The sequence below is a fragment of the Chiroxiphia lanceolata genome, chromosome 14, assembly GCF_009829145.1.
Source record: "Chiroxiphia lanceolata isolate bChiLan1 chromosome 14, bChiLan1.pri, whole genome shotgun sequence".
NCBI lineage: Eukaryota > Metazoa > Chordata > Aves > Passeriformes > Pipridae > Chiroxiphia > Chiroxiphia lanceolata.
In genome coordinates, this window is record NC_045650.1 from 4,188,353 (window position 1) to 4,215,123 (window position 26,771).

The window sequence follows — 26,771 nt, forward strand, 5'->3', positions numbered from 1 at the left end:
CCGATAAAGGCAGCCTGGAAACCCAGGGAATGGCTCGTGTATCCCTGTCCGACACCGTCCCGGGATGCGCCTGTGCGCGGGCATCACCCGGGCACCAAAGCCCTTTCACGGGGGGTCTCTTGCAGCTCTTTTTCACTATTCCTGGTCCCGAATGAAGTTTAAATCCCATCCCTCGGCCGTGGGGCCGAGTTGGGAGCTCTCCGGGACACCTGGGCTCTTATTTTCAGCACCAAAGTGCTCCAAAAGCCGAGCGCCATGGGCACTCACAATTTTTCCCAGTTTCCATCCCTGTGTCAAAGCACAGGGATCGTGGCTGAGGGCAGAGGCCGTGGGATTGAGCTCTGCAGATTTTCAAGGTACTGATAAGAAATGGTCTCATGGTTACAGCAGCATAGAGAGCCCATATTTAGCTTTAAAACAGCTTAAAAAAAACCCCAAACAAACAACAAAACAGCTCAAACCCCTTCAGCACTAATGGTTCACCTGAGCTCTCAGTGCTGGGGGTGCATTGGCTTCATCAGACACAAATTCCTGTCGTGGGGAGAACATTTCAGTGTCCCCAGGACAGAGGGCTCCAAGGTCTGCACAAAATTCTGTTTATAATCTTGAAAACTCTCTTCATAAATAACTAATTAATTTATCTGGTGGAAACTAAAGAACTGGGGAAGTGGAATGTGATGGCCCCGAGCCCTGATGGGGATTTCATTGTTGCTGCTCTGAACAGAACTGAACATTTCCAAGGCCACAAAAACAACAGAAGCAGAGAAGTTCATATAGGAAAAGGAGTTAGTTCACCTTTATTTCATTTCTCCATAGTCCCAAACTTGACAGACGTAGAAAAATATCCTTGAGTCTGGTAGACAAATTTGCCAACGCTAAATAGCCCTTTTCTCTGACCATCTGGGCCACCCTAAATACATTTGTACAAGCATTACTTCAGGCTTTTTGTTCAAGAAAAGGTTTGTCTAAACTATAAACAATAAACTACAGAGGAAAAACTCGACCTACCAAAGCATGCAGATGAAAGGATCCTCCAAAACTTGAAAAAAAAAAACCCCAAAAATAAAATTAAGAAAGCAAACCAACCTTGAGATGCATTTGGAGGAGGAAACAAATTCAAATAATCGGAGGAAAAAAATAATTAAGTAAAGAGAAGTCAAAGCAAACTCTGTAAAGTATCTGTGGATAAGTTAAAATATCTATGGCACAACTTTTCACCAAAAAAAATTAAGGCGAAGACCAACGTTTTTATATAAAAATAGCTGAGCAGGCTCCTAAAGCAGGAAAGAAGCATTTCTCATGATGACTCTGGGAATCCAAGATTATAAATACCCTTATTTACACAGAACCCAAAGCAATACAAACATCTGGACCCCTTCTCTGGGCATCCAGCACTCAAACACCCAGATCTGGTGTCCTGGACCATAGTGGAGGTACTTCAGTTGAAGGTTTGTAGTAGTTTCTTTGCTACACATACTGATACAAATCATAAAAATGCAATATAAATAGAGATTTTCACAGAGAAACTCAGGAATACACAAAGCTTAAGGGATTGGCCCAGAAAGAAACGACAGAAGTTTTAAAATCATCAATTGTTTTGTAGGCTAAGGAAAACATCCAAGTTTTACAATAATATTTAAACTTTCAGAATAGTTGCTTTTTTAAAAAAATCAAACTGATACCTATAGTGAAAATAAAGCAGGAATTGTCATGGCAGAAGATTCATTATCTCTTCATAAATACAGCAGTTTGTTTATTTGCCGAGTTCACTTATAAATGTCATTTTATGGGCATTTTCATAAATTTCCAAGCCTAAAAGTTACTGATTTTAAAGGAGATGAACAATAAACCATATTTTCATGGATGTATTTGACTAATTTTTCAGAACTATGTCATCCATATATAGTAAGACATAAAAATAAAAGCAAATCAAATATATTTTAGAAGAATCACATTAATATTTCAAGTTAAAATACCTTTGTAGATGTTAATATGATCAAGTTCAGTATATCTGTGCACATGATAAATCTGCATCAGTGTATCCACATACACTCAGTAATTCCAGACATAACCACAGAAATGATAAAATTCCCATTGGAGAAGACAATTTTCCCCCAACACAACTCAGTGGATTTGCCCACGACTCTTTGAGCTGTAATTCACAGAATTTGCAGCTAAAGCAGAAGCTTTAGTTTAAATTTTCTAGTTTATTTCAATTTTCTTGCCTAAACCCCAGGCCTTTCATTTCTGCCTCCTTGTGCCTCATCCCCTCCCATCCCTCGTCCATCCTGACAAACTTCCCCTACTATTTCTGGGAGATAAATGTGAGGGGGAAGATCAAAAGGACTCTTTTAAGATGAAACTTAACTACAAACATGGTCTAAATCTACATTTAGCCTGCTACTGATTTATTTTTGCTGAACACTTGCTTAACATCTGCTGATCTTTTTCTCCCTAATATCCCACCTTCAGTATTTTCTTGTCCATAGATTGTGTTTAAGACAAATACAGAAAAGCAGCACTAAAATAAACCAAGTGAATGTCTCACACTCAACTAAAACCAAGCAGAGAACTGAAGGATGTATGTTGGAAATAATTTATTGCCTAGAAAAGGTTAAAAAAAAAAAGCTTAAGTTCACATTTTCTGTGTGGGTTCAAGGGTGGTGTCAGAGGTAGTGTGTGTAAAATGTAATACAGAGCTGGAAAAGAATTACTGACTTCCTTCAGTAACACAGGAAAATGTTCCCAGAACCAAAGCACAGCCCTGTTTTCCTTACAGGAACATTCTTAAGCACCTCTTTCATCCAAGAGGGTTTGCTCATTTGTTGAAAAAGAACCACCACAACAAACCCAAGGTTCTGTCCCATCTGTCTTCTGACCAAAGTAGCTGCTGCTTTTCAGAGAAATGAATATTGAGACTAAAACCCTACTGTGCCATGGAAAACACTAATTTTGTAGCATTGCTTATCCTTTATTTTGCTCATAACTTTTCAGATTTCCCATTTGGCCAACGGGCTAAAATTTTACTGGAGTAGGGAAATCATCCACCACAAACCAGCTTGTTTTTCTGTGGGAACCAGATGGAGTTTTCTCACTGACCAGCCCCTAGCTTTGCTCAGGGACCTCACAACCAAACAACTCACTTACTTGTGATGATCTGGGGCAGAAAAGGCAGGATTTGGCCCTGCCAGTGATGCCAGTCCTTCAGAGCAGCCTGGGGGAGCGGGGCAGGGGCTGGAGGGAGGACAGCAAGCTTTGGGTTGGAACAAGGCATGGATTCTTCCTGTTTCAGGTATACTGTGCTATTCCCTTAATGCATATTATTGTCCTTCCTTCCATATTATTGTCCTTCCTTCCACATTGTTGTCCTTCCTTACACTCCCAGGACCCTGAGACCGACAGCTGGCTCTGCCTGGAGCACAGAGGGAAGGTCAGTGCTGTGCAGGAGTTTGTTCTCAACGTCAGGAATACAGTAGTGCAAGAGATCCCAAGTGGGAGAGTGGATCCATTTGCAGCAGTAATTCCCATTTCCACAGTCAGGATGCCCATGGTGGTGTGGATTTGTTCTATTCACCTGGATGAGCACAGCAGACACAGCTGTCTCTGTCTGGAGAATGGACTTGGTAAAGCTCTTCCCAGTTTAAGCTGAAGACAGAACCAGTACATTCCTTCCCTCACTCAAAGGGCTGTAAAGCCAAGGATCTGCTTCTTATCTCAGACTTTTTATTGCCTTAGTGAAAAGAAATCCTGGGAAAGATTAAAGCTTGAGGATCGAGCACTGCAGAGAACTGACACTTGTATGTACATCTGCTTGGGCACCTTAAATCTGCCCCAAATTTACCTGTTAGTTACTATTACTCACTCCTGTCAGACTCTAGATGTGACAGCAGCAGGGAAAGGGAAGGAGGCAGAGCTGCAGGAAACAGGTTTTGAACCACGAGCAAACTTGTCACATCAAAGCCTCTGCTCCCCCAGGAGAGCCCGGCCTGTCTCTGCTCAGCGTCTGTTCCGAGCTGCCTCTGCCCACCTGGGCTGCTCCAGACACACACACACGTCAGCACTGATGTTCCCATGGATGCCCCAGGGATGAACACACCAGGGAAGTCACTGTTCATGGACAAAGAAACGAGAGATCTCACAGGGTGGTAAAACAGCCACACGCGGCCCTTCCGCTGGAGAGGTTACTCAAATTAGTCAAATCACTGAAATGGAAATCAGGCTGATTTCTGTCACCCTAAAAAGCTTTATGTGTTATGGAAAGTCTATGGAATGATAAATTAGCCCTTAATGTGGGCTCCCATTATCGTCCTACAGACGGGGAAACAACCAGACCCCAAATCCTGCTGGGCCAGGGGCCCACAGAGCCACCCCACTGCTTTCCATCAACACTTAAAATACCACTAATGGCAATTTAAATGTCATTAAAAATTTGGAAATATGCACTAATAGTGAAAAAAAAACCAGCCAAAGAGCTGTACAGTATCTTCCTCCACAGCATTCTGTTACCAGGGATATAATTCACACTCTTCCTTCCTGACTATCCTGTGAAGTTGTCAGGTGTCTCAGCTGTGGAAGCACCACTGCCTCACTGGGTTTTTGGTGCCTCCCTACAGGAGAAAGGACCAAAGAACAACATTCCCCCAGGGATGGGTGGGTGTTGACTGCAGCTCCTTTCAGCTGTACATCCAAGAGGATTCCAGCTTCCTAGAGCAAAGGGACTGACATAATTGCAGCAGTTCATTCAAAATTCATTCCTTCCATTTGTTTGGAGATGGAATAGAAACAAGACAGTAAAATAGGAATCATCAGTGGGAGCTTTTCTTGCAGAAAGGTGGATGACTTAATTGACCATGAAATTGAGAACTCCCATTAAGAGTATCCTGCCTTTTGTCATGGGAATTTCAGTGGAAGCAGCAGGAAAACAAGGTCCAAACAGTGGCAAATGACAGTACTAGAATATAGAAAACAAGAGGCTTCGTTGTCAGAGGCCCTGATTTCCTGTCTGGAGAGGACAGCAATAGAAACCATTGTCAGCCTGGGATAGAAAACCCTTTATAAATGAGTTTTTCAGAGCCAGCAGAATTCCAGCTGAGCTGTGTCTTACATGGGAAGGACAGCACTGTGATCTCTGCTCACAAACCTTCATTTTAGACTGGGGGCACTTGCACAGTGTGGCAAACTCTGCTCCTCCTGGGGGTGAGGCCACAAGGACGTGTTTGCCAGCCAGGATGGGACATTCCACCCCTCACCTCCTGCTCACACGGGGCCTTCCCTCTCTCCTGGGATCCACTCCCAGTTTTAATGCCTCCACTCACATCCAGGCCCAGAAGTTTGGAATTCTGGGGTTGCTCTGCAGAGTATGTGGTCAGAGGTCTGTTGGGAACTAACAGAATCATACACTGGTCAGAACTGTGAAACTTGGTTTTTAAAACACCTTTTAAAACTGTCCCTACCCTTTATGCAGCTGGTATTTAACAGTATTGCTAAAAGCTCCTCATGCCCAAGGACAAGAGAGACAGAAGAAACCTGAAAGGACAGAGCTCACTACTGGCACTAAACAAAAAGAGTTGTAAAAGTGATTAGAGAAGAACAGATCAGACTGAGAAAATCCTAAAATCTGAGTTAACAGCAGTATTGGGGGGGGGAAAGGAGTTATTTCCCCAGCACTCTGGATTCTCTGAGCTACACCTTGGACCTCCCACTGAAATTAAGGGGATTACTTGCTGTCCTGGATGAATAAGGATTCCCCAGAGTCAATTGTTATTTGGTATAAAATGGAAAGATCAGTTTTTCCACCTGACTGTGTGAAAAATTCTTGCTGAGGGATTCAGATTCCAATTAGAGCATCAATGCCATGGGCAGGCAGCTACAGCATCACCCAGGATCATCCTGGAGTTCCAAACGCTGGAAAACCTTTCAGGATGCAATGACAGCTCTGGAATTCTGACTGGCTTGGTAAAATGGAGCAAAGTTTGTGGAAAAATACACAACCCACTCTTAAAATAATAAGCAGAACTTCAGCATTCAGGCTTTGACAAATCAAAACTGTGACTACAATCATAAAACCCTAAAGAATGTAAACATCCAATCCCATTGCTACTGTATCAGGAAGTCATGCCCTGTAGGTATCAGGGCTCCCATTTCCATCTCATTTCTTCCAACACTTAGCACTGCTTCTTCACATTAATAATTTACTGGTGATAATTCAATTTTCTGAGTTAGCCTTTCAAGGTTTTTTCAGCTATTTTGGTCAGAAAATGGAAGATTCAACAATCTCAAGTCAGAGAACGAAAAACGCTTTAGTTTAATTTCAGGTTTTCCAAAGGGTTCACGCACAACTCAGAGAAAGCCCGTTATTTTATTTGGAACCCCAATTTTTAGTCCACCTACCTGAGTAAAAATGGGGAAAAATATAATAAACAGGCCTGGTGAGCACGTGAGGCTGAAGGATTTGCTTTCCACTCAGAAATCCCTGCTCAGAAAGACTTTGCTACAGAGCCAGAGTTACTCTGGAGAGTCAGGAGTTCTCCCAACCAAGGCCAAACTGCTACAAGTGAAACCTTCTCTCACCCAGTTCTTTCCTTTAGCAAAACCACCATTGCAAATTCCTTGCCAGTGCAAACTGCAGCTGGGCTGTGCCCCAGCCATCCTTCAGGACAGGCTCCTTCACCTTGGACTTGCTTTTTTTTGGGCTGAGGAAACACTGGAGAGCAAAATGCCCTTCTCCTGAAACCTGCATGTCCCAGGGGGGGTTCTGGTTTGTCAGTTAAAAAAAATAAATCACAAACTGTCTGAGGCATTTTTCTCTGACAAAGAGGACAAGCTGAATGAGGTATCATCAGGCTCTGGGGAGGTGTGGTTGAAATCCATTTCTTCTAGTTCAGGAGGTAAGTCTGAAAGCAGTGCCTGGAAGGGAAAGACCATGACAACACAGTATTAGGTGCATTTTTTTAATGTCAAAATTCAAATGTCTTTTAAATAAAGAGCGAAAAACTTCATTGGGTTTTTCAGTCATAATTTGAGCTGTGGAATAAACCCAAAGGAGTGACAGGACACAGAATGACAAACATCTTCTGATATTGATGACAAACATGTTCTGAAATTAATGACAAACAGCTGATATTAAAGCCACCCCAGGGCTCACCTGCTGCTGTTCTTTATCATCTGATTTAATTGCCAGTATCAAACTCCGAGTGAACGTCTGCAGCTCAAAATACTTCTGCTTGTGGTTCTCCAGCTGGCTCTCAATGAATCTGACCTCTTCATTCTGGGGGGGAAATCACAGGGAGTTCTGGGAATGCTCATGGGATTGTTCAGGTTGGAAAAGCCCCCTGAGACCTTTTGAGTCCAGCTGTTCTCCCAGCACTGCCAAGGCCACCCCTCTCCCCAAGTGCCACATCCAGAGGGCTGGTAAATCCCTCCAGGGATGGGACTCCAGCCCTGGGCAGGACAAAGCTTTGGAATAACCCCCACTGCAGCTTTTTAATGACATCTAAACACACTTGGGCTAAAACCAAATGTTTTCAGTGAAAATGACAACCAAAGCCCAAGTGTTTCTTCCTAGCAGTGATCTTGAAAAGGCAAAGGGACTGTGAGAAGAGATAAACAAACTCCATTATTGCAGCAGAAGGCTTGACACAAAACCCAGGGAAAACAACTTGAAAATTCCTCAAAGCTTCCACAAATTAAAATGCAGCATCATCAGTGGAGCTGGGTCTGACATGGACCATCAAGTGTCAGCTCACCAACCTCCCCAGGGTCCCTCGGGTCACACAATAAACAGGGATTTTCCAACCCAAGTTTGGGTTGGAAAGGAGCTTATAAATCATCTCATTCCAACCTTCATATAGTTATTTCTGGGCATTGAAACTAGATGTACAAAATGGGGAACTGTCAGTAATGTGCATGTCATGGCTAAAAAGACATTTTTCCAACCTATACTTGCAAATCCCTTAATTAAAAATTCAGATTTGGTAAGTACTTCTGTTTATTCCAAATATCTCCTCTCCTTCAAACTTACCAACTGATTGGTGGGCAAGATCCAAATGCTGAATCTGGTGATCAGTGTAGAGCTAAAATTCATTTTCTGTGGTTATTTACCTTCGCAAAGATCATGAAAATCAAACTGTTTATTCAGGTTACACGATCAGAGTCACTGCTCATTTTTGTAAAGGGGCCCTGTATAACAGCACCAACTGTGCATCCTCCAGGAGAAAAAAATATGCTATTTCTGCTTACACTTGCTGGCTGTAATTCAGCTTTAGCTGATAGGAAAAGGTGAGATTATGTGATGCACTACAGGTTTTCTGGTCTTGTTGGGTTTTTTTCCCCCAGAAAATTCCCATTTTTTTCAGCGAGAACATTGCTCCCCACACTGCTTCAGGCGATAACAACTCTGGGAATGAGAGGGGAATATTTGGGCTGTGATTTTGAGGCTTTCATAAAAAAATGAGCTGAGTTTCTTTCAGATGGGAACTCAGCAGTTCAGCACTGGATTTTGCCCAGCCAAGGAAGAATTCAGATTTAGGTAGAAAACTCCTGGATTAATCAGTGATGTCCAATGACAAACTCAGGTCTGCAGGGCACTGTCACAACAAGCCTCTCACTGCAGTGAGAGGTGACATTAAGAAAAGGTCATTCCCTCTCCACATTCATTCCCCACTGCCCTTCCCAGGAAAACGCTGCTGGAAGGAGTAATTTTTGTTCTGAAGGGATGCTCTGTTTATTATTTTGGTAATTGATTGTTGGCAGGAGAACAGACCTGGTTTCTAAGTGAAAAAATCAGCTACACAGGGAAAGCCATGCTCAATAAAACATGGAATTACGGCAGCTAAGGGAGCAGTAACACACACCTCCTTCACCCTTAGGCAGCTGTCAGGATCCCACTGCTTTTCCTCCCTCCCACTGTCACCACTTCCAGGCATGTCCTGGGAAATGACTTCTCCTCAGACCCCCCATTTTATTAAGGATCCCAGCTGTTATGCCCCTTCCAGAGCTGGCAGCAGGAGAAGTGTGCTGCAGCATTCCAAGGAACAACTGTCCCACAAAAAGGAAGTTGTGGTTCACAGGCTCCATAAACTGGTTTGGGACACGTGGCAGGAGCTGCACCCGCAGCAATGCAACTGCTCTGTGGAATTGGGGTTTTCCTGCTTCCCTGGGGGTTGAAATATGGAAAGTGTGGCTGGAGGTGGGATGAGAGGGCACTGAGGGCAGGATGTGCACACAGGGATAAGAGCAGAGGGGCTGCCTTTGCTGAATTCCTCCCCTGAACTCCCTGAGGATTGCCCTGCTGTGCCTGACACAGCCCAGTTACTCACCTTATAATCCAAGAGAGAACTCATCTGATCCACTTCAGAATTACTGATCATATCACTCTCCTCATCATCTATAATTTCTATTTTCTGCAACAGAAGCAAACGGTTCATTTGGAACATTCCAGCACCCGGAGAAGACAAACAAACCAGGATCCTCATCCCACAGTGCCAGGGAGGGGTGAAGGTGACAGGAGACAAAAATCCATGTCTCCAAGTGGTAGAAAGGATGCAGGGCTGTGCTGGCTCCGAGGAATCCCGAGCTGTGCAGCCCCATTAGGTGGCAACACTGCACCTCAGCCGGGATCCAGGAATCCCCAGGGAGCTGCTGCCATGGTGACTGGGCTGTGTACAGGGGAGGAGCTCCCTGCTCCAGGATTTAGGCAGCAAATCAAACATTATATCCCCTCACAGCCCTGCTCTGAAGGAGGTTCTGGAAGTTTATCCCTCTGGAGCAAACCTGATGTTATGGCAAGTACTGATCTATTTTGTGCCTGAAAAATGAAGGAGTTCCACTTTGGCCTTCTCTGGCCACAGGGCAAGTGAAGTGTCCTAAACAGCAGAGGATGCTGATCCAAAGGACAGTTCCAAATCCACAAACATGGACATTTTCACCTAATTCACAAAAATTTGGGGAGGTTTTTATATTGGGTTTCTAAAGACACCTAAAGCACGATGTAAAGACCAAGCTTAATGCTGATTAAAACTTAGAAATACATCCCAATGCTATCCCAAATTTAAAAAAAAAAAAATCACTTTCACATTATTTACCAATTGCATGCTCTGTTTTCTCCCAACAGAAAAGAATGTTTTTTCTTTTTATGTAAGAAAATTCAGTTAAAAGGTTATTTCAACAGGAGAAAACACAAAATGCACACATTTTTAGTGCCTCTATGAGATTTTAATTTTTATTCCTATCTAAGGTATATATCAAACAGACAAAGTGAATGTGAATTAGTGACAAGAATGGCATTTTTCAACAGAGCTGTGAAGGATGACTGCCCAGATTTCACTATATTTGAGAGGGAAGCAGGGGTAGTATAAGAAGAGGGGATTGTTTTTTAACTATTTTTAATTGGTTTGATAGTTGTGAACATCTATGAGACCGTCTATAATAAAGCAATTTTACTATGGTTTTAGGATAGTGTTTAATTCCACGTAGGGAAGGGCCCAGTCCAGGCTCATGGTTGGTTCCTGAGGTGTTATTCCAGAGGAGGCTCCTTCCCTGCAGCACATCCATGTCCCTTCTCACTGCCTGCACTCCAGGCAGCAGGAATGTCCTTCTGATCCCAAGGAGAAACCCTTCCAGGGGGGTTACCAGGCTCTCCTTGGCAGGACCCACCAAGGTCCCAAGTGTGTGTTGAAATCAGGGAGGATAAAGCACATTTCCTGTGTCTGACAGCCCAGCTGAAGTGACAACACTTCAAAGGCTCCATGTCCCCGAGATCTGCTCCATCCTACCCTCAGCAACACTGTGATTCAAATATTTTTGTTTTTAGGCTCAGCTTGAGGAAAGAGTCTCTAAATAAGTGCCAAACATTCACACTATCTTTCTTAGACATACACTTTAAGATAGTAGGGGAAAGAACAGATTAGAATTTCAAATAGGAAAATTGCATCTCTTATGCAAATCCAACGTATTTTAGTCCAATTTTAACTGCATTTTTAAAAAGTTTTGTGACAGTGTTTTCAGAACAAAGTGTGAAGAAACTATTCCTTGGATTTGTTCCCGTTATTACATCAAATTGCACAGTGCTGGGTTCAGGGAACTGGAGAGCTGAGGCTCTGAGACATCATCTCTGCAAACCCTTTGCCTGTCACTTCAGATCCTGTATCTCCACGGGAGACACATCAGCCAGACCTCCGAGGGATTAGCTGAGGTCACAGCAGGACACCTGGGAGAACAGAGGGAAAAGGCAGCTGGATCTGCTCAGGCAGCCTGTGGGGTTTCAGTGTATCCAAAGCATGATCATAATTAACAAGGGAAAGCAAATTCTCCTCCTCCCAGGGGGAAGGGACTCTCCTGTTGCTTCCCCCCTCAGGTGCTGGGTGGTCAATGGAACCCAAAGGTTGTTCCCTGTTCTGAGCTGTGGGTTCAGCCCTGCCCAGGAGTGCAGTGGGAGCTGGGCCATGCCCTGATCATTCTGCAGGTAACTCCAGGTAAGTCACTCACTTGGGGTCTCCTCTCCTTTCTTCTAACCTGAGAGAGGGCAGGCTGAACACAGGGATTTATGGCATTATTTGCCAGGACTCCTCCCTCTACCTGTCCTGCCTTGTCTCACTGCTCTCAGTTAAACCAGCAAGGGGGAAAACAAGAAACACCTGAATAATGCCCTGGCCAGAGTATGGGAGTGAAGGATCCCAGAATCCCAGACCACTGTGAGTGGGAAGGGACCCCCAAGGACCATCCAGTACATTCCCACCCTACCTGACGCACCCACCCAAGGGAGAGAAATCACCAGAGATACCTGCTGAAAGGTACAGAAAACCAGCTTTAATTCTGGGTTTTTTTCTCTTTCTGTTTTGCTACACTTGGTACTTTCAAAGCTCTACCCAAGAGTTGGGCTTGGCCCTCCAGAGGAAGAAGAGCAGATTGGCAGAATACAGAAAAAATGTGTCATTCCATTTCCACTGAATGTTTTAGTATTTTTTTTTCTACTATGTTTTAGTATTTCTAGTACAGTTCTGGTGCTCCCAACTAGGAAGGGCTCTTAGCACCCTCAAGTTTTCACCTAATATTGGACTGATATTGGACAACCCCAGTAGGAGGAATTCAGGAGGCAAAGGAAGGTACCTACCACATTGTCAGCAGGAACTGGATTCTGGTCATCATCTTTGTGACCAATTTCTTCATTTTGAAGAGCTTCATTTGTCTCTTCTGCAAAAATAAATTAGATTTGTCAGGTTTCATTCCACTTTTATGCTGCAGGAACATTAATAGTCTTTACCATAAATATGTCACAGCTGCTAAATTCAAAAGCAAAGTCATAGTAACAATGTCTATTCATAAAAAATAACATATGTCTGATTAAAGAAGACATCCTGTCACAAGGATTTCAAGCCAATTTGCCAATTGCTACCTGAAACAATAGGAAAACTATCAGTTATTCTCTTACAATCTTCCTGTTTTTTGATTCAGATTGGAATATTAAAAGAGTGTATAGAACTTTTTTTTTAATGTCAAATAAATTATTGCATGAAAAATTCTGCATTCCCTGAAATTACAGGATACATATCAGAATATCACCTGAAATTATAGGTATGTGTCTGAACCCACCTCCTCCCTGCAGACATTGATTAGTTTTGAACCAAAAACTGAGCAAGCAGATAATTTCCTTCTCATATGGCAAATGTATCCCCACTGAACCTAAGCTGCTGTTTTATGTATAAGCACTTGAAAATAGAGCAGATTTTACCCTTATATTTCAACCACAAGGATGAAATATAGATGAAATACAGAATAGATGATTCTATTTGCCTTAATGGCCAACGAGAAAACATAACCCAAAGGAAGATAAGTCTGTTCACCCCTAAAATTAAGTATGTTTCTCATATTTACTTGAATTTTCTGCATTAATATATAAATATATATATTTAATATAAAGAGGAAAAGAGGGAATGGGCAGCAAGGTTCAGGTAGGACACTGGAAGGGGATGGGTGGCAATGCCAGGGTCTGTCAGCTCCACACAGACACAGGGATAACAGGATTTCCCTGGGATTACCAACACTGCAAGGACAGGATAATGTTTAGGCCAGATCACACAGAGACAGTTAATTGTTTTAGGTAACTTTTCTACCAGTTGAATATCTCTAAACTGAGCAAATTTAATTTAAAATTGTTTCGAATAAGTTTAATCTGCCATCAGTCGTGGCTTCCGAGGACAATTAGTGCCACGAGCAACAGGAATGGGATCAAATGGGAGAACTGGAGAGCAGGAGCAGGGAAGGGCCCTTGTTACACGCAGGGGGGTGAAGGGCACTGAGGAGGCACCTCAGGGACTTGGGGAACATTCCAGAGCATCAGCCACTCCATAACCCTGAGAGTCACCCCTTGGATCCCACAGCAGCTCCCTACAGCATTCCCAACTCTTTAAATATTCCTCCTCAGCTCACAGAACCCAGCACAGCTCTGACCCTCCACAGGGCTGTGCTCACACAAAGCATGGATCCAATTAACATACAATTAATAAAGGTGAGGCAATAGAAGAGCTTTAATGCTTCGTTTGGCATCACAGTACAGCTCACTTTATTTTTTTATATTTATACATTTTAAAAGCAAGAGCCATCACCAGTGTCACTCTAATCAGGTGATCAAAAATAGCTTCTTTTCTGTCTTTCAAAGCGGTTTTTGTTGTGGTGACTTTGGTTTTTTTAATAAATTAGGACCAAAAGTTACAGTTCTCAAACATTAAAACAATCCCTATCTGTGACTGAACGGCACACATGAGTATTAGGGGAAATATTTTCCAGGGAGTTCAAAACAAGCTGAGCTGCAGCAGTGAAACCTCCTCCTTTGAACTGGAGAAATGAATAGCAATAATTGTTGTGGGAGAATAAAGGAATGAAAGTGGGATTCCTGGATGCTGTGGAAATCCTGTCATTTTTCTTGCACTTCCTTAAGCTTTGACACTAATAATCTACGCAAAGTCTTCCAGCCTTATCTTGTTTTATGAAAGCCTTGCTCAAAAAAAGTGCTGTTATTTCTCACTTTAACTACAGAGGGTTCAGACTCTTCCCCTGTCACTGTTTTCTTTCAAGCAGATCTGACTTAAATCGGCTCTTTCCACACCTCAGGCAAATCAAGGACTCGGAGATTCTGCATCTCACTTGCCTTTCAATCATTTGACCCATTTCTTTATCATCTTATTCTCTTTCCAGCAGGTTATGACAAAGCCATCACGAATTCCTTCCCAGCAGCTCTCCCTTTTCCTGATTCTTCCCTTGAAATTGTTCTGACAAGATGACAAGATCAAGTCTGGCACATTGAGCTGCACCAGCAGGCCCGAGGTCAGGCTTTCTTTTAGTTTAGAGAGCAAAGGCTTTATTGATCTCTCTAATCAGAAGCACTGGGAGCAATTAGTGAGCTGTGGATGTGCAGAGCAGCTCGTGGGGCCCAGAGCTCATGGACAAGAGGGGAAGGGAGGGATCGATTCCATGTGCTCGTGGGAGGTGGAGGAAAAGGGAATTAAATCTGAGACACTTCTCACTCCAGATCCAGCAGTTTTCCAAGGACGCACCCTGTGGGTGCAGCTCTGGCCAGTTTGCAGAGAGCATTTTTTAAACCTGGCTTCCTGGGGAAGGGAGATTCTCCATCTGTGCTGTCAGTCCAGCTCTCAGCTGCACCAGCAAAATGTGAACTTGCCATTTAGTGTCATGTGAATGAGGCAGAAACGGAGCTCTTACGAGAAAAGGCTCCTGCAATTTCTGTGATAACAAAGCCAACAGAACTCAGAGAGAGGGAGAAGAAAGAGACCAAACAGTACCTTCAACAAGCCGAGGTGGAGCCCTTGTGACTGAGACAGACTCTTTCAGACGTTTGTGAATGTGAACAACAGAATCCAAAGCATGCACACTGCACAAAATTAAAAATACAGGCACAGCAGTAACTGCAATTCAAATACCTTGTGAGCTTCCTTCAGATAAGCAGATTGACACTTCATCATTCCTATCATTATCATCCCCCACTTCAGTAGCAGTTTCCTCTCCTGGATTAAGTGCTGATTTAGAAACAAATTCAGATTGATCAGAGAAATCAGCAGGACCTCCTCTAGGGGGTGGGACCTCAATCCCCATTAAACGATATTTCCGTCTTCGATTCCCAATCCAAGTCTTGTAAGAGAAATAAACATGAATGAATCAGAAACTATGACAAAGCAACAGGCCCCCAACCAAGTGACATCAGCACATCTGCACTACAGGAACAAGAGTGCAGCAGCACTAGAGGGGAGGGGTCATTCCCCCTGTTTGACCCTCATGAGGCTGATTCCTGGGATCCTGTGTCCAGTCCTCCAACACAAGGGAGAAGGGAAGGTGCACAACGAAAGGAAAAGCAGCAACAGGCACAAGTGGTAGCAAGGGAAGCTCTGACTGGAGTTGAGAAGAAAAGGAAAAATATTCTTTCCAGTGAGGCACAGGGACAGTGTGTCCATAGGAACCTTGGCACTTCCAGCCTTGGAGGTAACTCAGCATTTTACTGGACATCATCCTGGGAAACCTGACCTGACTGCAAAGTCAATCCTGCTCTAAATAAAGAGCAGGACTAGGTGACCTTGTAAGGTCTCTCCCCACTTAAATTATTCAACAAATTTAACTTAAGATCTTTGATCCAGGTTTCTCCCACTCTGCAACTTCCTTAAGGGCACTAAAGTGTCCCAAACATCCCACCTGTTCTAGGATTTCCTACAGGGAATTGGCCAAGGTGACAGATCTACATCACTCCTCTCTGAGGACAGAACACTTAAGTTCAGAGCAGGATCATCCTTTGGTCCCCTGTGGTTGGAAGCCAAGGCTTTAGGAAGCACTGCCTGCAGGAAGGCAGAGGAGCCCACTGGGAACAGTGGTGGAAGATGGAACAGTCCCAGGACCCAGGAACCTGGAAACCCATTCCTGGTGGGATGGGTATGGATGCTTTAAGTTCATTTTACATCAATAAAACTAAGTTTCAAAAAAGAAAAAAGGGAAAAAAACCCCCTAACATTCCAAATTCTCCAAGTGGATCTGTAAAACTGTTCATTAATTTGCTTTCTCTGACAAAGAAAAGTCTACACTAAAAATTATTTAAGACCCAAAACAGGGTTTAACATGATAATTGTCTGCACCTCTTCACCTCTTAACTCTCTCCCTTCCCTTCCATTAATGAGGCTTTTTTCTGATATAGAGCACAAAAAAGTTTAGTAAAAAACTTGTTGCTTGTAATACCTTGATTATCAAAGAGAAAAATAAAAAAATATTAACAGCAGTCCCAACTACTAAAGGCAGCTTCATGCTGTGCTAACCTTGAAAAAAAGATCTTTTCAAGCTGCATCTCTAACTAGCTAAAAGGTGACATGCTGAACACTATTTTTGGCAAATCCTTTTTGTTGGGTGGTATTTGCTTTCCCAGCTTGCTGGTTTTCCTCTCTGAAGAATGCACAACAGGCACACAGAGAGCTACCCAGATAATTTTGTATATTATATATTGTTCAGGGGAAAAAAATAAAAGAAAAAAAACCCCCACAAGCAGCCCTTTGAGATCTGTATCTCTTTTTTCCAAGCTGTGTATTGCCATTCTTTAAATTTTCCCATAATCTTGTGATGGTAATAAATAGTGATAACAACTAGAAAATTTAAAATTGAATCTACTTCTTTTTTAGTAAAAAATTCAGAGCAAACTGAGGCACTTGGGAAAGGCAGATTTTGTTTTTTTATACACCTTTCAAAGCAGAAAAGCTTTCATTGAACATATTGAATATGTCATAGAAGATGAACATGTTTTTGTAGTGCCACCAGCTTTTACCTGGTGAACTGCTGGCAAAGAGGAGATGTCTTTACCCTACAGTGGGTGCTTAGGAGTAGCTTTGATCTCTTATATCCAAAAGCTTTCTGTTCTATTATTAAAAAAAAATATATAAAATTGTTATGCAGTTGTCTTATATTCCTCCCATATTTCTGAGGAGCTTCATAGCTGACATCCCTCCTTAGCAAATGTCTGTCTTGCTGCCAAAAGGGCTATTCTGCTATTCTTCTATGAATTAATAAAGATGTGTAAGGAAAAACAAACAAAAAAAACCCCCACAAAACAAAGAACCCAAACCAAATTGTAATCAGCAATAGTTAAAATGTAAAAAAGAGAAATATTTTAAGTTAAAGAGATTTTGGCTGGAGTTCAAATATTGAAATTTGTTAAGTGTTATTTTTTATACAGACACACACACATATATATATAAACCCAAGTATGTGTATATATATATGTATGTGCACTTGGGTTTATATAGACACTCAGTACTACTTTATATATGTTGCATTTATTTTTTACATCACGATTCTTGCTACAATTCCCAAGTCTGCCATATAGAGGAACCAGAGGCAGAGGTGGGGCAGAGGTGGGATATCTTTTTTTTCCTTCATTTGTGTGTGTTTTGATACAGGTTATGCCAGAGCCCTGCCCTGAGGACAAAAGCATTGCAGCAGATTAAAGGTATGTACAGAACTTCACAGTGTCACCCTGTGTGATTCCTGAGGGAGCAAACTGAGGGAGCATGGATGTCAGTGTCCTGGAAATGAGCTGTGTCATGTCCAGGAGATGCTGGCAGTGGGAACAGCTCCACCTTTCAGAAAGCAAACTGAAGAGCTTGGGAAATAGGGAGCAGCTTTGTTCTCTGCAGAGAAAAGAGTAGTTCTTTTCAGCCTCCAAAAGTACAGTTTAGTTTTTTAGAATTCAGGCAAACAAGTAAATAATCAGATCTGTATTAACACTGAGAGTAGCTTTGGTACCATTCTGATGTTCCAACCCAGAGGTCTCCCCAACAGGAGGGTTTCAATAAGGGCTCCCAGTTCTGCTTTTGCAGCAATGTCAGGAATTTAGGAAAGTGGTGGAAAAAGAGGATGGAGACTGAAAGGACTGATCACAACTGTCCTGCCTGTTATGGAGGCTCTTGTCATGTTTTTGTCAGACTGAAGCACAGCCAGACTCTTTCCTCAGGATGGACACACCTTGAGTGACTGAGACCCCCCAGCTGGAGAGTGATGCTGTATCTCTGCTCATCAGGGACACAGTGGCATCAACTGAGGCTGTACCAAACTTCCCAACCTCTGGAAGAGATGATGTGGAGTGTTTTGGGAGTCAGGTGATCTCCACCACCCCTGTACCTTGTAAAGCAATCCCTCCTCAGCCACACCTACATGGACTATCAAGCTGAACCCAGAATTGTTCACAGTGCCCTGTGCTCTCCATCACATCTCAGCCTGCCCTCAAGACGCTCCTGTTAAATGGTTTTTTTCCTATTTTGGAGCACTTTCTTTCACATGTTTTTTTTCCTATAAGCATGAATGAGAAATCCTTTCCCTTTGTCTACAGAAAAGTCTTTTTTTGGTATCTTAACAGCAATACAAATAGCACCTTTCAGTCTTCTAGGATCTCCCTACAAAATGAAGCATTTTTACTTAAAATCTTACTCCAGAGGATGTCAAACAGCTTGTAGTGCTGCTTCTGCTGCTGATCAATAAGATCTTACCTGAGGGCTTGTACTATATATAGATGCAGAAAGAGCAGGAGAGCACTTCCCAGCGTGGTCATTCATTATGTAATACGTGATATCTATTTCAAGCTTCCTCATGAAATTTTTAAAGCCTTTCATCTGTCCTATTTTTGCTCCAGCGACAAGATAAGGGAAGACTCTGGATTCCTTACCCGCACTATTTCACAGTCAACATTTAATTCTGCAGCCACAGCTTCAATTTTCTCTCTGCAGACTGAGCCCAGGCTGGTCATGCCATTGTCCCAGTATTTCTTTAGGGTGGCTAAGTCTCGGTCACTAAATTGTGTGCGGTCCTGTAACTGCAAGATAAAAAACACACTGTTAAGATTTAAAAAAAAAATCTGCTGATCCCATTTCATTGCCAGAGGTCTCATGTACAGTAAGATATAAGTGGTACTGTCTCCATGGCTCTTCTTCTCTTTTAGCTCTCCCTTAAGACTTTATTTTTTTAAAGTTTGGGGTTTTTTTATTCAGGGCAGTTCAGAGTTCCCTGGGATTTGCTTTAAAGGTAGTGGCAGGTTTAAAGCACTTCAGCTTTGTTTCAACTCCACCTGATTTTTTTTGTAATTTTTTTTATCTCATCCTATAAGGCCTTACTGAAAAGAACTTTTTTCCCCTTGTGCTGTTTACTCTCTCCACCCAATTTATGCAAATTACTCCTTAAGGCTTTTCAAGTTTCTCACCCTTCCCCCCCTTAAAGTTCTTTTATCTTACTGCAAACTACAATACATGCATAATTCAAAGGATTCTGACTTCCTAAAGGGAATACTTTAATGTTTATTTGGGAAGCTTGAGTTAAATTGGTTCCACTGTTTATCTGAGAGTCCCAAACTCTTTGTCTACACTTATCAAAATATGTGATAGTGGATCACTGATAAAAGGAGTAACATTGAAAAAGAACTCCTGAACATCCTACCACTGCTTGAACTGGGGTGGGCAAAGAGTGTATTTCTCTGGTAGAGCTTCCAACCTTTATCAGAAGCTTTTCACCCAGAATTTTAACTAAAATCTACAGTTTCTTTACACCAACCCATGTCTGTCACCTCTCCTGCTATTCAGAGTGCAGAAATGCAACCACAAAGTCTGCACTGTGAACTTGTAGCCCGTGTAGCCCATTTGTCATTATTTCAGTAGTTCATTTTGCTCATGATTGCAATAGCTGAAATCTGTGTTTGCTCATTTAAAAACCTGTGAAAAGTTAGAATGAAATAATTTTAAAATGGAGTAAAAGGGAATTTTGCAGAAATAGGATCATTTGACAACCTTGTAGAGTTACCAGTTCTACCTTTTGTTGATCTTCAGAATATGGCAATCCTTACAATTTTCTTCTTTGAAGCACTTGAATCACTTAAATGTTGAACAGGAAACAGGGGTATCAAACCCTTGTCTCCTCAAAAAAATCCTGGGAGCCACAGCAATACATGTACCAGGTATATTCAAATATGGTCCAGTTGGACTTGATGACTTTTGAGGTCTTTTCCAACTGTCACAATTCCATGATTCTATGATTATTAACTGCAACCAGGCACTCAGGAGTTTTTCCTGGCTATCATTTCATCCATCCAAGTCCAGAATGACAGAAGCTGTTTCCATCCCACCCATCCTTGGCTGATGGTACCCAGGGGCAGAGCGGGGCATCCATGGACACAGCACAGCCGGAGCTGCTCTCCTGCCTCCTGCACACCCTGAGCAGCCACAGCACAGGAGATGCTCCCAGGCAGCAAGCTCCAGGCTATTTTCATCCAAAAGGAATCCACTTGGCACATTTCAAGACTGCTCCAGGCTGAGCAAAGTGCAGCAAAGCCAAATCCCTGGTGCCCGTTCACCCTGAGCCGAGTCGTGCTCCTGGCACACCTGACCTGAGCTGCTCCTACCTACAAGCCCTTTCCAAGGAACAAAAGTGTAGTTATCTCCTGGATCACTGCAGCAACAGCACCTTTTATAGCTGCTGGCAAAATAGACTGACTTCCAAAAAGGCTGCTCTGTGGTGGGGTAGCTGAGAAAAGGGAAGGCAGAAAGGAGAGTGATACCAACATCCCAAATACACGGAGAAACAAGTCACCCCAGCCTGGCCTGCACTCCTGAATGCTCAGGGCAACCTCACCTTCCAAAGGACAGTGAGAGTTTTTTGAAACATAAATAAATAACATTTCTTGTTGGTTCTGGAGAGCTCAGTGACAGCACTGCTGCAACCACTGACAGGGAACTCCCAGCTCGCTGTGATCTGTGCTCAGTGGGAGCACAAAACACAACAGGCACAGCTAAAGGACCCCCTGGAACACACTGTGGACATTCCCCCTCCCAGTAGAGGGGTGGAATGGGAGAAGCAAAAAGAAAGGGTTGTCTTCTCCCACTTAAGTTTGTTGTGTTGGCCAAATTAGAACAAAACCCAAAGAAAGAGCAGCTGTGCTGGAGGGAGCTCAGGTTTCTGTTTGCCACGTGATTTTCCAATTATCTAAGAAATGCTTCTACTGAAAGAACCCAGGGAAGAACTGGCCAACAGGAATGTGAGATGCAAGAGGATCCTGCACTGGACAAAGACACACAGTGACTGACTCAAGTTACCAAAGGGATGGTGCTCAGGAAGGGTGCAGAGCCTGCTCAGCTTTTACTTACTCAAAACAAGAAGAAAGCAGCAGCCACCTGACCTTCAAAACTTTTACTTAAAAATGCAGTCTCACATCTTTTCCATTTTAGACGGGTGGATGTTAATTCTGATCATCTGCTACAAATGTTTCAATAAAAATCTTATTAGATACATCACTATTCAATGGTTTTCACCTCACAACTGCTATAAAATTTTGCTACAGGACCAGGGTTGTAGAGTCAGTCTCAACAGTTTAGATCAAAGCAGATGTTTTAAAGTTTAGAGAAGTCTCCTGTAGCTACACTCTCAAAAAGGTCTTTTGCAGCCACTTGCTGTGGAAATGAAAGGAGGAAAAAATAGGAGGTTTTTTTTTTTTACCTCCTTGTCAAAAACAATCCCCAGTGTTTCAGCTGACAATGTGTATTTTTGCTTTTTGCTGTTGCAGTTGCTGCCACACCAGGTACCTCATCCTGTCCCTCATCCCAGCAGTACAGGAATCACCCTGACACCCATCAGGGGGCACAGAGGAAATGGAGAAGAGAGACCCCAAAAGATGATCATTTCCACACCCTGCTCTCCTTTGCTGCACCATCCTCCTGGGCTCAGTGTCAGCCCTTAAGCTCTCTGGATGTTAATAACACTTCAGCATGTCCAAATTTCAGATCCAGATTAACTGCCTTCATGTAACATGCTGTGCCATGTGCCTTAATCAGCAATTTCTTAGGGAAATCACAAACTACCTTCAATTACAGGATCATCCCCTTGACATGGATTATACTCAAGTTTGACTCCTGCATTATAAACTGCTTAAAAATTACATAATGCTTTTACAACAGTCAATGACTTTTGTGAGAAAATAAAGGGTAGAATTTCTACATTGAACATGTAACTATGCTTCCATCAACATAGTTAATAACCTTCTTATGCTTAATATCATCAGGGGAACTGAGGAAGTAAGAGGAAAAACTCAAGTCCTACAAATATCTTAATATTCACAGTTATGGGGAAAAATATCAGAAGATAATATTGAAAAGCTTCATATTTATGGCAATACTATCTACAGATAAAGACAAGGCAGTAATTCAGTTCTTATTTTTACTTCATTAAATCAAACTATGAACTCAATTCTCATTTCCTCTCTTCAGATCTCGGGTTTGCCCATTCGAGGCTCGGCTTTACCCCCAGCAGTGTTGGCTGTTGGCTGAGTTCCTCACATTGACCACTTTTGTTGTCCAAAAAAAATCAGGAGAAGCTTCTTCCAGCAGCAAGCAGCCTCTCAGTTCCCAAGGAAAAGCAATCCCGGCGAGCAAACTGAATCAGCAGTTCTGCCGCGCGCAGGGTTAAACCCGGCTTATCCCCCGACCTCCCAAGTGTAACAACAACATCCTTGGAAGAGATGACCCAGTTTGTTAGAGACATTCCTGGCACTGTGCCCACCCCTCATCACACCCACTGTGCAGGCAGGATCTGTGGTGCAAATCCGGTGTCTATAATTGGGATGAATAATTGCCCGGCAGTGGAGTGTCCTTATCCTGCCTTTTATTAGATCCTGCTTTTTGAGATCCAGTTTTATGCACGAGTTGAAAATGTTTCAGGCCACGTGCACAAAAGCTGTACACGAATCTCAGATTATTAATCAAAGACATGCTAAAAAATGAGAGAACTGGGAGTCTAATATAAATGTAGTAACTGCTGCATTTATGGTGCAGCTGAGCACTGTGTGTTGGGTTCATTTAAACTGCAGTGAAATCACATTAAATCAACATTCAGTTCTGATGCTTGGTGATGAAATGGGCTGAGGTAATGGTTATTTTTAGCAAACAAACCTCTCATAACAATTTTTCCGTGCCTTTGATCCCTGTCACTGTTGTATTTTGGGAGGGATGGGAAGATCAGAAGCGAGCACAGCATTCAAGGTATGAACAAATCCCAGATTCTTCTGTACAAGCACCGTGTCAGTTTTTCCTTCCCAATGACACCATCGTTCAGCTCTCTAAACCCTGACCCTAATTAATGTCTGATTTTTTCCAGGGATTATCAATTCCTACCTCAAGATCTTATTTATACATATTAATGGTTATTTCTGACCCATTTTACTATGGTTTCCCCTTTCCCATCTGCACCATTTAATATGAATCTTACTCTTGTTTATTATTTCTTGATTTCTCATATACAAATTCTGAAGGTCTGCACTGTCCCCTAACACTACCAAGATATTTAACCTCATTAAAGCTGTGCCAGATGCCACATTCCTTCAGTCTGAGGTTTTAGGTTCAGGTTTCACCAGTGCCCTCATGTCAGTGACACCCCGATCCTGCTGCTCACACACAGCTGCACAAACTTTGGGCACAAAGAACTTTGGAAAAGCAGCATCTGAAGGCACCTTAAACTCTTACTGCTGGCAAACTCTTAAGGTACACACTTAGATTTCTGCACCAGAGATGGTTTGCATGCTTTCCCACTGGCTGGGGAAGCCTGAAGTTTGATCTGATGGAAGCAGAACTCGTCAATATTTCACAGGACCCCAGTGTGAGAAGAGCTGTAACTCTCCTATGAGCTTCAACACTCAGCCAAAATTATATGTATTTTGTTAATATCTGTTTCTAAACCAAACTCAGCTAAGAAGATGAAAGAAAGGGAAAAAAGGAAAAAGAGCTATCAGTGCAATGAACAGTCTAGCCAAAAAAATCACACTCTGAACCCCAGTCATCTCACTCTGCGATTTCCAAACCAACCCTCAATCCACACAAACTGAAAATTTGCCCTTCTTCTTGAGATTTTGAACTAGTTTGTTAAATACTGAACATTCGGCCCCAAAGTAAACTGATTTTTAGATGGTAATTACCATGATTCTTAATTAATCTATTAATAACTTCCTCACATTAGACCAGAAAGTCTGTTTTCCAGTTCCTGCCCAGGTGTGACATATTTCTGGCCTGCAGGTTCATGGCACACAGTAAGCCAAGGTGGTTTGTGGCCCTTTGGTGCAGCATGTCATATAATAAATAAAAAGATGTATTTAGTCTGCAATGATGACCAGACTTGCTCCCCCTTTGCATTCCCTGAGGATTGCTGCTGGACAAAGGTGCTGTTCCCGGGAGGAAGGCCAGGACATGCTATGGATCATCTCATGAAGTATCTTGAGAGAGGTGGTGAAGTATTTCCCAGGAGGAGGAAATACATTAACCAATATTCCCAATGACACCAAGTATGAACAAGGACAGTTTCCCACCCAGCCCTGAGGAGACTCTCAGTTTGGCTCATCTCCCTCCCTGAAGATCCCAACTGTCTCGCTCAGACATGCTCCAAGCAACTTCACTAAACCACTTTTCTTCCCTTCTGGGAGAGCACAGGAATCTGAACAGGTGAAGAGAACTTCATGTTGGTGTAGTCTGAAAACAAAAAGGCACAGCTGAGGTGCCCTCTGACTCCAGGCAGCTTTAATCCCTGTGGGGGCTTCACTGTAAAGCTGCTCCAAGGTATTTTCTCTCCAGCTCACATCCACTTACAGCAGCAGACAGTTTTCAGGAGTCTTTCAGACCCACTCCAAGGAGCATTTTCCTCAGCAGTTCCACTGCTGTCTCCCCCCCCCAATCCAGCTGTATTCCCCATGCCCATGGATGTGCCACAGAACTGGTGGAGGTCTCACACCGACCTGGGTTAGAGCAGCTCCTCCTCAGACCCAAAGTGTGCCCACTGCTCTCCTCCTGTGGCAGGAGGACTCTGAGGGGAGACACTTTAATGCCACTTTCTCCAGAGTTTTATTCAAACAGGCCATGAGCAAAGAGTAATTTAAAATCAAAATTCAGCACAGGAACTCTCTCCACCCATTTCAGGTACTTCCCCTCCCCAAATACATGTCAGACTGAGAGCCCCCAGGCCCCAAGATGAAGCTCTGGGCAAACCAAACCTCCTCTTTTCCCCCAAAATAAAACTTCACAGCTAAGGCACAGCTTACCCAGAGCCATCACCTGTGTGACAAATGTTTTCCATATCATACCAACATATTTAAATGTACCCCAAACAGTAACCAGTCTGCTGGGACCTCAGATGACACAGAGCTCAAACACAGTCATACACACTAGACTTAAATCTAAGGGCAAAAATGAAGATATTTTCCCCCTTTTAATGCTCTTTAACCAATATCTCTACTGCTATTTTTGAATCCTTGTTATCCTTCCACCACCCTGTGAAAAACCAAAAATCAATGCATTTGTAAAGGCCAATGCACATGCACCAGGACAGAACACAGAACTCTGTAACTTCCAAAGGCCCTCTCATGAATAACTGAGAGGGTGATATTTCTAGACTAATATTCATCAACAATCAGGATTACATCATCTTCCAGCAGAGAGAAAGAGTTTCTGCAGAACTGCACAGCTTTTATTTCTCTCCTGATGCAGCTGAAGGACAGGACAAGGAAAACAAAACATCAAGGCAAAAGATTAAAAATTCAGAGCATCTAAAAGACGATCTTCTCCATTTTAAACAAAATCCAGATTAGCCTTTTTCCTGTTTGAATGGCAGTAATTGCCATAATGGCACTTCTACAACTCCAGCCATTCTATTTTTGTTCCCTCACACTCTTTCTTCAAAAGGATTTCACAGTTGAAAGTGAAGTTTTTTAGGAAGTAGGAGCTGCTTCTCTCTGTTTGTTGTCTTATACCTGTGTGTACACAGCAGTTTTAGGGTGCCAGGTCCTAACCCTGTCTCCTTAGGAAGGCTGATTCTGCATTCCAACTGGGAAAGTGCCTCCACAAACCTGGACACTGATGTTGTCAAACCAGATTGTATTAACCAATGGGTTTATGCATTTTATTGATTAAAAATGCAAAGGGGTAAAGGTCTAAGGAAAAAGAATTCCCTAATAACCATTCTTAATGGTCCCTCACTGTAAGGAAGACATTGAGGGGCTGGAGCGTGTCCAGGGAAGGGAATGGAGCTGGGGAAGGGGCTGGAGCAGCAGGAGCAGCTGAGGGAGCTGGGGGGGCTCAGCCTGGAGAAAAGGAGGCTCAGGGGGGACCTTCTGGCTCTGCAACCCCCTGGCACAGGCTGCTTAGGAGTCACCAGCCCTGGAAATGCTCAAAAAAGTGTGTGGATGTGGCACTTGGGGACCTGGTTAGTGGTGAACACAGGGGTGGTGCTGTGCTGGCAGCTGAACTCAATGATCTTCAAAGTCTTTCCAAACCTTAATGATTGTATGATTAATAAACAGGCACCTCCATATCCCTGAAGGTTTTAAACTTACTGCAGAAATGTCTTCTCCAGCTTGTGTCAGGGATCAGCATGACCACCATGCCCCAGGAACCCAGCCAGTGCTGCAATGAGGGGCCAGCATCACATCCCACTCCCAGCCACCTGCTCCTGCTGCCCACTCTGAGCTGGCTCTGGCACTCCCCTGATCCCCAGTAAGGGCAGTCAACTCTAAAGACAAACTCAGCAGCACAATATGTACCTGACAGCTCACACACTCCACCTGGGCTACCCTGCAATTAGACATTGGCTGTGGATGGGGTGGCAGGGGGAAAACCTCCCCTTTTCAACAGTGAAACTGTACTGAGGACACTCAGCAGCTGCTTTAAAAGGTCATTAAGTGATGGGGGGAAGGTGCCTTCCAGACAAGAGCTACATTTTAA

The 26,771-nt window shown here is 43.1% G+C and overlaps 1 protein-coding gene across 4 annotated transcripts in view; it reads right to left on the minus strand.

The window, feature by feature from the left end:
* Positions 1–768: 768 nt before the first annotated feature.
* The window catches only part of HDX (highly divergent homeobox), a 43,825-nt gene continuing 17,822 nt past the window's right edge, over positions 769–26,771 (minus strand). For 3 of the 4 annotated variants that reach the window (XM_032701988.1, XM_032701987.1, XM_032701986.1), the window contains 6 exons: positions 18,701–18,847; positions 14,934–15,141; positions 12,110–12,189; positions 9,318–9,401; positions 7,145–7,267; positions 769–6,906 (listed from right to left, as the gene is read on the minus strand). In XM_032701988.1, coding sequence (XP_032557879.1) covers positions 6,781–6,906; positions 7,145–7,267; positions 9,318–9,401; positions 12,110–12,189; positions 14,934–15,141; positions 18,701–18,847 — 768 coding nt within the window. In that variant the 3' untranslated portion in view covers positions 769–6,780. The remainder of the gene's footprint in view (positions 6,907–7,144; positions 7,268–9,317; positions 9,402–12,109; positions 12,190–14,933; positions 15,142–18,700; positions 18,848–26,771) is intronic. The other variant, XR_004359600.1, reaches the window with a different exon arrangement.